Source organism: Pteropus alecto, unplaced genomic scaffold (genome assembly GCF_000325575.1).
Source record: "Pteropus alecto unplaced genomic scaffold, ASM32557v1 scaffold177, whole genome shotgun sequence".
NCBI classification, from domain to species: domain Eukaryota; kingdom Metazoa; phylum Chordata; class Mammalia; order Chiroptera; family Pteropodidae; genus Pteropus; species Pteropus alecto.
The window spans coordinates 3,306,101-3,318,869 of NW_006442207.1; the positions used below are offsets into that span (position 1 = coordinate 3,306,101).

Sequence of the window (12,769 nt, forward strand, 5' to 3'; positions counted from 1 at the left end):
TAATAATGTTTTCACGTAATAAATATTCAGTATTAGTTTTCCTTGCTTGCTGAACAGTACTATCCATACTTACAATTATTAATTAAAATTTTCTATTGAGCTTGGAACATTTAGAAAAATTACAAATGTAAAATCTGTTGCAGGAAATTTGCAAGTTGAATACTTACTAAATATATCACAGAAAAAAGCATAAAATCTTTGTTATTATCCACACTCTGAAAATTAACAATTATGTAGGCTAGGATATACATTTAAAACTTACTGAGTCTTAATTTTTTCATCTAAGAACACAAGAGGATGAACAATGATTACCAATGCCTATACATCAATAATTCTAATTAGGGGTTTTTACGTAAAATGCCATGACTTCGTCAGAAGCCACCATCCCCTGCTTCATAGTGTCTCCAGTAGCTCAACTTTCCATTATTCTGCAATGACATATGGGAATCTACTCAGATATTGCTTGAAGCAAAAGTTTCATAGACTAAGTAAAAAAAAAAAAAAAAGCTTGAAACTCATTTTTATTTAAATTAATGGCCGATGCTTAAACTTTTGCAATCAAGAACTGTCCTACTTTGTGTAACTAAACTGAAAAATAAATGTAAAGCAACTTTTACTTGATAATCTGTAACATGATCTCCAAACACTTTTTGGTCAAACACTCCAACAATAAAAATACCTACCCGTACAGCCACAATACATGTGTATTCATTTATTAATTGATAATTTATATGTGTACTACCATTCTATATTTACTGAATGCCGGCCTAGAAGCCTCATGCTTTTCTAACTATGAGTTTCAACAAAAGAAGGTCCTGGGTTCAGAGACTTTCATTCTAGTGAGTGATGAAAACCCACATTCAAATAAACAAGTAAACAAGTGAGACAGATAGTTTCCTACAGTGTAAATGTTAGGATAGGGGGAAAAAAAGGTTATTGTGATACCTGAGGGAGTCCACTTTATGTAGGAGTGAAATAAGAGCTAGGCAGAAAAATAGTAAATGCAAAAGCCATGATTTAAGATGAAGTTTGAGATAATTAAGAACAAGCAGATTAATTCATTAAGGAATTTTATAAAAATAAAATGACTGTTATATCAATTCCCAAAAGTAAAGGAATCTAATTCTGGACTCTATTTGTTCATTCCTCTACCAATATGGGAACCAGTTTAGTTGGAGTTATAGTATGCCTGAATATTTATCAGGTGGGAATTTCTCGCTATTCTTGCTTACAAATTTTATTGAATATTCTAAAAGTTTACTATTTAAAATGATTTTAAGGTAATTTTTTCTAGGGTATACCCTTTAAAACACTGAACTTAGTGAAATTCTAATTGGAACTACATAAAATTTATACATAAAATTTAAAATATATTTTTATATGGAGACTTCTCATTTGAGAAAACCATATGAATTCTTAATTGTTTAGATTCGCTTTGTTTCCTTTAACATGACGGTTTTATTTTATTCACATAAAAACAATTCTTGGGTTAAATATCTTTCTGATGCTTGTTGCTCTACTTTTATCACCTGTGGTTGAGTGTGCAGATCTGCACCGTCTGGACTGAAACTAGCTTTGCCATTTCTTATTACTACTAACCCTATACGAATTAATTCAATTTCTCTGCCTCTGCTCCCTCAAATAAACAATGAGGATAATAAGTATATCCTTCTCATTAGAGGATTAAATAAACTAATACAAACAAAAAGCTTAGGACAGCCCAGCACGGTTAGTGCTCAATAAAGGTTAAATAGTACGATCATTATTTAAAAGTCATATAGCTGTTCTCCAGTTTGGACAAAAACCACGCTTTATTCAATAAATGATGCTAAATAATGAGCTCATATCTGTGAGAAAAAAAAAGTTGTTCACAATAAGAATATTACATATGTTAAAACACCTTCTATGTAAAATCATTCTCAAGACATGATTTAGTAGAAAGGCATGCAGTGCCTTCATTAGCCTATTCTGCATTTTTATACAAATAAGGAACTATTAACCCTTGCTGAAGGTAGTACAGCCCCACACCAGGTTACATGGCTTAGTGGGAAAATAAGGGCAGGCCATCGGCCCTCACTGTCCCTCGAAGTCGGGAGCCTTTGCAGAAGGCAAGTACACTGTGCAACTCCTGCTGGATGCCCTGGTGGGAGGTTTTCAGACATTTTTATTTTCTTCCTTAAATTTTTTTTTAAGTTATTTTTAGAACGAGTCTGTTATTTGCATAACCCAAAAATATAATACTTACCATAAAATATATGGTCAAATTGTTTACATCTCTTTCAGATTAATTCAACAGCATTTTTTTTCTTTCAGCTGTTCTTAACTTTTTTATAATTGTGTTATGGTGCCCTTCATTTTAGAATATGCAAAAATATTAAATAACTCGGAAATAAACATCTCGAGATACTGGGATATAACTTCATGAAAATTAATAAAAACCCTAATGATCAAAGAATAAGGTTAAAATGCCAACCATGTGGCTCATTTATGCTTTGTCAGATAATCTTTAATCAATCATGTCTTCATTTTATGAGATATAAGAATTGAGATTCTCTGTATTCATCAAGGTCACTTCTCTATCTGCAGATGGACCAGCTAGATCCTAATTAAGTAGCTATTTATATTCATACAAGTCTACAAAACATTAACTAACAAAATATATTTAATTTCAAATAGAAAAAATATTTTTATTGTTTTAGAACAAAATACAAAATAATTACACTAAAAAAAAGGTTATTTCAAGTTTTAACTGTTCTGTATAACAGCTTTTTAAGTAATTAAACTGAGAGTGATATTTGCTTTTTTCAATTCACAATTACAATAATGTTTATGAGAAATATTATCTATCAAACAAAAAAATTAAATCCAGTAAATAATATGCTTATAAATGATGTCTTTCGGTCCAAGACATAAATATTAATTAAATAAATGAATAATAATTAAAGGTTTTATAGTGAGATGGATGGAGAGATGAATATTTCATTTTCTTACTAATGTAAACTAAGGTAAGATGTGATAAGTGGTAGAAGTGATCACTGAATATAGAAGTAGTAATTAAATTGCTGACTCTCAAAAAGGCAGTGTATTATTATCATCAGAAAATTGCCCTGAACTCGAAATAGCAATAGAAGAAATTCAAAATAAAACAGTAATTTTTCAAAAAGTAAAACGTGAAATAAGCCCAAATATATTAGATTAAGTGGAAATGTACTAAAACACAATAATTAGCAGTTTGGGAATTACATGTAGCTAAAGAATTAATGAAGTAACAGCCTAAAGTAGATGTCTACAGAAAGTGACTTTTAGTACTCTGATTCTACTCACTGAAAATATATAAGCCTTTAACATTTTCATAGTCCAGCCTTTCATTTTGTGTTGAAGGTTTCTGTCGTTACAATTATCAAAATTAAAAAGAAAGCATTTAAGGAAAAAGGAAACTACACGACTTTGGGATTACTACTTTTTATATTTGTTGAGATAAATTACATAATTCAGTGTTTGCAAGGGTCAATCAAATTAGATTAGCTAGAAACTTTCTTTTTTTGCCATGTGAAGCATGACAGTTTTCTAATACACTTGGCTTTCGGGCTTAAACTGATGTTTGAAAAACTACTAAGACCGTCTATAGGATACGAATGCTGGTTTATTACTTTCAATTAAGTTAACACCATATTGCACTCAATTGCTTTAAGTCACTGTGTGGACCTGCATTTTAAATTTCACTCCAATCTTTAAAATCAGAATAGTTTCCATTAACACTTATTACAAAAACTACTGACCTTTTCTTTTTTCAACATCGTTTTTTCCCAAATGCTATAAGCTCTAAAGGCCTCATAACAAATGACAAGAGTGCCATCTAGTGCTTTATGACTCTTCCTTTAACATTTTTAAACGAGAGTGACAGTCCTATTATATACTCTAGAGATGAGCTGCCCCATCCGGTAGCTACTATCACTTGTGGCTGCTGAGTAATTAAAATGCGATTTATTTAAACTGAGGTTGTTATAGGTATAAAATATACAAACTGTATTTCAAAAACGTAATCTGAAAAAAAATCTTTCAGAAAAGATATCTTAATGATTATTATACTGTTATGTGTTAAAATGACATATTTTAGATATATTGACATAAAAATATTATTAAAATTAATTTCACCTGTTTCCTTTTACTTTTTAAATGTAGCTTGTAGAAAATTTTAAATTACATATGTTGCTCCCATTATATTCATATTGGATGCTGATCTAGAAAATTCACCTTAGTCTTAAACACAAAAGGCTTTTTTTTAAATATTAATATATTTCTTACTTCTAAAAAATAGAATATAATTTATATGTGTGCATAATTGTAATTAGTTACTCCTCCGAGACACAATAAAAGCTAAAGACTCAAGAAGAATCAAAGAGGGATTTCTAATTTTAAAAAATCAGAACAATTATATTCTTATAATGGCAAGGAAGTTTGAAAAAGAAACATAAAATTAATGTGGAAAAGATGGAAAATAAAGATAATTTAATAGACATAGAAATAGGCAATTTGAATATCTGTAAGGATAATAATTGCAAGTGGATTAAAACATGTTAAATATGTATTAGATATGTTTATGATACAAAAACTTCTCCTTACTTTGAACACTGGTAAATAAAGACTATAGCACTTACCATGATTTTTCTATATGAATTGTAACAATGAGTAACCAAATATCTGATGAGAGAAAATTTGTTTTTACAGAAGTTTTCCAATAAAGAAATCAAGAAGTAATTGAAATATCACAGTTCTGCAACTTCTAATCAATTACATTCAAAACATTGAACTTCAGTGTCTGCTAAGAATGTAAAAAGAGAAACTGGCAGGCATTACATGCTTCTGATAGATGAAAACACAAAACCACCTATGAAATAGTGTTTCCCCTAAAATCAAATCAGAATCTGACTAAACCTCTAAATCAGGGTTTCTCAATCTCAGCAGAACTAAAATTTGGGGCCAGATAACTCTCTGCTCTAAAGAGACTATCTTGTGCACTGTAGGCATATAGGAGCATCCTTGGCCTTTGCCCACTAGATGCTCGTAAGACACATGCCCCAGGCCCAGTTATGATAAACAAAAATGTTTCCAAACGGTGTCAAATGTCCCAGAGGCAAAAGAAACACCTTGATAACACATGGTAGTTTATATGCCACATTCTAATTAAAATAAGAAAAATAACTGCAAAAGAATTAAAAAAATAATTACTTAATTAGAAATTTAAAAAATTCTTACATATACATACAAAAAGAACTGAACCATAAACTATGTAGAAAATAATTTAATAAGAAAAGTTATACAAACTGCAGGCAAAAACAACAATATTTTTTTTAATTACTAAAGACAAAACCTAAAACTAGTAAACTAGACAACAAAATTAGTGGAAAGGATTAATAAACCCAAATCCCAACCATCCCAATAAGAGAAAAAAAAACTGGAAAGGGAAGAAAAAAAACTGTCTTTATTTGCATGCAATATAATTAGCTACATATAAAAATAAAACAAATCAGGAAAAATTAGAATTAACAGTTAATTGAAGTTTATGAACATCAGAACAATGTACTAAAATGAATTTTATTTTTATGTATCAAACATAAATAGAAAATATAATTTTTAAAAATGCTATATAAAATAGCAACAAAACTATTAGGGAATTACAGTTTTATACATCTAACAAAACTTGTTTGAGACACGGACACGAAAAATTGAGCTTAAAATTATTAGTCATAAGAGAAATGCAAATTAAAAGCAGAAGATCATACTATACATACTCTATAATGGCTATAATCAGAAAGACAATATGAAATGTTGATGAGAATGTGGAGAAACTGAAACATTTATAAATCGCTAGTGGAAATGGTTCAGCCATGTAAAATTATTTGGCAGTTTCTTAAGAAATTAAACATAAGATTAGCATATCATGTGGCAATTCTATTCCTAGAAATCTACCCAAGGAAAATAAAAATATATGTCTACACAGAGACCATCTGAATGTTTTTATATTAGCATTTTTTCATAATAGCCAAAGCCTACAAATAATCCCAATGTCCATTATCTGGTGATGGGCAAAAAAAAAAAAAAAAAAAAATTGATGTATCTATATAATGTTATACCATTTGCTATATTAACCAAGTAAATGAGAAGTACTTTATGGTCATCTCAATTGATGCAGAAAAACCATATGACATAAACACCAATTCCTGATAAAAATAATATGCAAAATAAGAATAGAAGAGAATTGCCTCACCCTGATAAAAGCATCTAGGAAAAATCTATATCATACTTAATGGTGAGCAACTGCTTTCCTTCTAAAATCAGGAACAAGACAAGAATAATGACATGCTCATCATATCTTTTTACATGGTACCAGAGGTAGTAGCCAATGCAACAAGGCAAGAAAAAAAAAAGGCATAGAGAAAGCAAAGAAAGAATTCAAATTCCATTATTGTCTATGTATAAAATATGACAGACCTTACAAAATGGTACTTAAACTAATAAGTGAGTTTAGCAAAGCTGAAGGATACAACATCAACATTAAAATCAATTGTACTTGTACATACCAGACACTATCAGAAATGAAATATTAAAAAATAATGTTTACGATAGCATTAAAAATATAAAACACGTAGGTATAAATCTGACAAAAAGCGAGAAAGACCTGCACAGTAGAAACTACCAAATATTGTGAGAACAAATTAAAGAATAATTAAGAAAGAAAAAGAGATATACTAGTCGTCAGAAGACTCCCTATAATTAAGATATCAACTCTCCCCAAACTGATCTATAAACTAAACATAATCTCAATCCAAATTCTAGCATGCATTTTTGTGAAAACTGACAAGAAGATTCTTAAATTCATATGTAAACACAAAGAAAATGGAATAGTCAAATTAAGTTTGAAAAGGAAGAACAAAATTGTAGAATAAATGTTAAATGATTTCAAGACTTACTATAAAGCTAGAGTAATTATAACAGTGCTGTACTGGCATAAAAATAAATGAATAAATTAATGGAACAGAACAGAAAGTCCAGAAACAGTCTTACACACATATATGGACAATCAGATTTTCAACAAAGGTATGAAAGCAATTCACTGGTTAAAAGACAGTCCATAAACAAAATGTGATAGAACAGTTGGAAACTCATATGGAGAAAAAAATTTTTGATTTATCCTTTAAAATATATGTATATACAAACTCAAAATGGGCTATATATGTAAGTGAAAAACGTAAAAATATAAAATTTCTAGAAGAAAATACAGCGAGAAATCTTTGTGACCTTAGGTTAGGCTGAGATTTCTCAAAAGAACAAACAGATAAGTTGCACTTCATCTCAATTAAAAGCTTCCATTCAAAAAAATACTCTTAACAGAGTGAAAAGACAACTACAAATGAAGAAAAAATATTTTTAAATCATATATCAGATAAAGAACATGCATTTGGAATACATAAAGTATCCTGAAAACTCAATAGTATGAAAACAAAAACTCCAATTTTAAAAAGTGGGCAATGGATTTAAACAAAATTCATCAAATAAAATATACATATAGCAAATAATCACATAAAAAATGCTTATGTCGTTAGTTACTAGAGAAATGCAAATAAAGTAAGAATTAGATACCATTACACACCTATTAGAATGCCTAAAATTAAAAAGACTAACCATATGAAGTATTGAGAGATTTGGAAGGAGTGAAACTCTCATACACTGCTGGTAGAGATGCAAAATGGTACAACCATTTTTGGTTATTTCTTTTTTTTTTCTTTTCTTTTTTTTAGGTGAGGCAACCCTTGGTCACCTCACAGATTGCAAGGACCTTGTCAGCTTACAATTCCTTATTTTTTTATTTTTTACACCTACAACACCTGGTCTTCCTAGGTGGTCTCTCATCCAAGTACTAACCAGGCCCAACCTTGCTTAGTAGCTTCCGAGATCAGACGGGATCAGGCTTGTTCAAGGTAGCATGGCCGTAGACTAGTTTGGTTATTTCTTAAAAAGTTAAATACACATCTACCACATGAAAGTATCTTTCAATACAAAATCAGTGCAGCTTTTGAGTAATGACCAAAATTGTCCCTTGCAAAAACGATCACAAAATTTTATTTACTCAAAATTTAATTATAATGGAAAAGATTACATTAAAATTCAGCTGAGTTTACTCAAGTTCTATATTTTATTCCATGTTCAAAATAAGATCTATTGCTATTTTACACTTGAAAGTAGAAAAAAATGCACCAAATACAATTAAGAAAATATAACAAAAATACACTGCCTTTCTTAGCAATATATATAGAGTTGTATAATAAGACTTAAGTAATAACAATGGTAACATAATAATGATAGCATCAGCTATTCAAGATGAATTTTATTTGCTGCACAATCACCTGAAACTAATAATACAAACCAATTAATTAAAATAAAAAAATACAAATACTTACAATAACATGTTCCTCTAAGTGGATTACCAACATAGCGATTTTCAGAGTCACATCTGTAGAAATACAAAAACTCATTTACTATTAAACAAAATTCAAAAGCCTCATGTATGTCTTCAAGCAAAAAAGTAATTAAATTGTACATTAAAACATCTTTTAAAACTACAGCATTAATTGAAGTTTTAAAAACAAATCTTCAAAAGAATTAATGTAGAAAGCCTATATATGAGCGTGAGTGAGACAAGAAATAAGGCAAATAAATACAGGGGATGTCACAAGGCAGATGGGATAAGATTATGAGTTTGGGGATTTGTATTCTTCCTTAATAAAATAAAAAGAAATTGAAAGTCTGGGTAAAGATATGAAGACATTTTTAGGTAGAGGAAAAATATTGGGAGAATTCATAAATCCACATCATGTTCTTACTTCTGGTATTCTTTGAAATTGCCTAAAAAAGATAAAGTGTTGTTCTGCATAATGCTACTTCCTGGAACACTCTCCCAAATAAATTATTATAAAAGTATACAATAGGATAACTCAATAAAGTGTCTTAATATTTAAATTATATGTGAGTTTAATAAATGAGAAAGACCTGAAAATGTCTTCAGTTTTAGTAGTTAATTAGAACAGAGAAATAAATTTAATACATATGTATTTTAATTAATGACAGGCCTAACAGTTGAGAATAATAATCTAAATAATCAGGTTTCATACTGAATGTGCTTTTCAGCCATGCTAGTTTCTGAATCCAAGCAAAAAATAAATAAATAAGTTGAAGAGTAAATCTTTTTCTACACTAACTACAAAATTAAAGTAGAAATATGATAGCCTTTTATAACTCTAATTTTATTCTCTGTGAAACAAAGAGACTTTCAGGGTTAGATTTTCTCTGACTTTTCCAAATATGTGGTATATAGGGGTTTTCTAGCTTTAGAAAATCATCATACTAATTACTGCTGGGTTAAGCACTTCAGAATCTATACTATTGCTATACTATTGTTCTTTCTTTAGGCTCGCCTGCTTAAATCCCATCACTTTGTATATACATATACTGAAAGACTGATTTACAATACACTAGAATTCCTTTGTCTGCAGCAAAAAATAAACTTGATTTGTCCCAAGTATCTCAATACTACTTTTAGAATATGAAAATATTCAACGTAATATTCCCTATGATGTTTTGCATGATATTCCCTGCATACCTTACTTGCCTAAATAGATGGTTTTCAAAGTCCCATGGCAATTTAAAATGACTAACTGACAAATGACAAGAAATCTAAGGACTTTTAATTGATCTATATATTGACTTTAAGAGTTCTGGATACAAATCTATTTTCCAACAGGGAAATTATAAAGTTTTCATTTTTGTTAATAATATTTAGTTTATGCAAATTATATATTATGTTGGACTAGAAATTATTATAATATGTTTACCTTCAACATAATATAATTTTTAGAAAGGAACAGTTAACATTTTATTTCTCAAACCACAAATTTTCTCATACAGATGAAATTATATGCTCATGTTTAGGAAGTAACTTTTGTTAGTTTAAAGAAATTAACAGTTTGGAAGGAAACAATAAAATTTTAGGCATAAAACAGCATAAAAAATACAAAAGTATAAATAACTAAAGGACAGACATTCCTTATATTTTGCTAGGACATCGCATCATCATCGGATGGCAGTCAATTTCAAAGATAATGTTTTATTTGATGCAATAAAAATTCCAAGGAGCTTTAAAGGAGCTAGAAAAGTTGATTTTAATGTTCATATGCAGAAGCAAACATAAGAATAGTTAGAAAAACAATGAAAAGGAAGAGGTTTGATGGGAGTTAGACTTAAAAGATAGTAAAATACACTCAAAATCTATACAATTAGAATAGAATGGTATTGACACATCAATAGAAAAACCAAAGGTACAGAATAGAAATTCCAGAAACAGGCTCAACTAACGTACACTAAAAATCTAGTATTTTATAGAAGCAGTATTTTAAATGGCTGGGGGAAAGATAATCTTTTTCATAAATGGTATTAAGACAACTGGATAGTCATTTGGAAAAATATAAAATCAGATGCAATTCTCATACCATATACACACAAAAATATTCAAAATTAATTAGAAATCTAAGAGTCAAAAATAAACTTTAAACATACTAGAAGAAAAGATGGGTGAATTGCACAACAGCCCAGGCATAATGAAAGGCTTCCTAACCATAAATAAAATTCCAAATGCTATTTTAAAAAGACTAAGAATATGACTACATGATAAAAAAACTTTTTCATGGTTAAAAAAAAAAAAAAATTAGTAAAACCAAAAGACATGAAAATGAGAGAAAATATTTGCAAGATATGTATGTCACATAAAAAGAGTTTTAATCTTGAATTTACAAAGAAGTCTAAAAATAAGGGGGGAACTAATAACTCTATAGAAAAACTGACAAAAGACATAAATAGACAATTCACAAAAAATGATATTAAGTTAAAACTATGCCAAGATACCATTTCTCCCCCATCAGATTGTCAAAATTTCAAAAGCATACCAATATACTCTGCTTATGAGCCTGTGGGAAAACAGGCCCTCCCATACACTGCTGGTGGGAATACAAAATGAGAAAAATCTCAGAGAAGTTAACAATGTCTAACAAAACTACATATGCACTTATTCTTCAACCCAGCAATCCCACTTATAGGAATTTACTCTGGAGACAAACTTCTAACAATATGAAAATATATGTGTTCAAGTTTATTCACTGCAGCATCTTTTGTAATCACAAAATACTGAAAAATATATAAACATTCATGCGTACGAGATTTGTTAAACCATGGTACATACGCACAATGAAGTACTATGCAAATTTAAGCAAAGCCAAATAAAATAATTGTGAAGATTTATAACTTGATACATATATAGATCTCTGTCACTTTTTGCATAAAAAAGAAAGAATGTGTGTGTGTGTATGTGTCATACTAAAGCCATTTAATAACTTTACCTTTACAAAAAGAAACAAAGGAAGGATAAACCAGATAAAGTTGATAATCCCTCTTAGTATATATTTCTTAATCCCTTTGCTTTGGAAAGAATGTTAATGTTTAACATATTCTAAAATCTATATACATATATATATATATCTATATATTAAAATAATAAGAACGAGAAAGGGAAAAAAACCTTAAACAGAAAGTAAACTAAAGAAGTAAACCTAATAAATTTCAAATAAATAATATATAGCCATCCTGAAGAGAAAGGGAAATGGGAGAAGGTGGGTGGATGGGAGGAAGAAGGGAACCATTCCAAATAAGTTATGAGCCCAGTATTTGACTATACACTTTCAATCTTGGGCAGTGTAAGGCGGAGGAGGGAAAACTGGAATCAAACTTTGAAATCCTTTTAGTAGGTTTGTTTGTTGAAGTAATACAGACAAAGCAATTCTGAAAGTATTCTACATGTATTATAGAACTGAGCAAACAAGGAACATGCTAATTTCATTGGGAGTCAGTGTTTTCATTGAGTTAGAAGAGACACACAAATATTGATGTGGAGAAGGCCCAAAAGAACCTTGTGGAGACAAACTGGAACTGGACATTTGGTATGAAGAAATGCTTTCCCAAATATGTGTATGTATGTGTATGTATATGCATGCCTACATACACATGAATCCGTATATGTGTACTTATTTATTTGTGTATATAAATAAATTACTATTCCCTAGCTCTGTTCACTGAATAGGCCACTAAGTAAAGGCACCTCAGCAGCAAAGAGCATGTAACACTAAGATATCAATCTTTATTATGACTGATTCTTGATTACAAGGAAGCAGAGCTATACAAAAAACAGAAAAAGAAAGAAAAGAAGAAAAGGAAAGAAAAAAGCTAATTCCAGGCCTGAAGCAGGACAGGTATAAATATTCATAAAATTATGGGTATATGTCACAAAATCACAAGAGCCAGCTTGAACTAGCTCCCACTGAACATATCTGGGGAAATTAGATTGCTAAATAATTAAGTATAGTGGTGAATAATAACTATTAGGGAAGATAAGAATTCATGAGTTCATACTAATAATAAATAAATGGTGAAGGAGAGAAAGCTCTCGCTGACAGCAGAATGCTAAGGGCTCACTGGTAAATGCGAAGGAAGTATGGGAGCCGGTAATCAGCATAGATAGCAAAGACTGAGATCGAGAAAGAATAATTAATTTTTTCTTCTCATAAATATGTCATGTACTATCAGATAACTTTGTATCAAGTCTAATTCACTCAAAAAAGACAAAGGAAAAAAAGAAAGAATTTGGCTATATTTGTCATCTCTAATC

The 12,769-nt window shown here is 29.7% G+C and overlaps 1 protein-coding gene and 1 pseudogene across 1 annotated transcript in view; both read right to left on the bottom strand.

Moving 5' to 3' along the window:
* Positions 1–12,769, bottom strand: part of ATRNL1 (attractin like 1) — a 548,298-nt gene that overhangs the window by 367,154 nt on the left and 168,375 nt on the right. Inside the window, exon 21 of the mRNA XM_006920939.3 lies at positions 8,460–8,512. Coding sequence (XP_006921001.2) covers positions 8,460–8,512 — 53 coding nt within the window. The remainder of the gene's footprint in view (positions 1–8,459; positions 8,513–12,769) is intronic.
* On the bottom strand, positions 7,875–7,996 carry LOC112470150 (annotated as a pseudogene).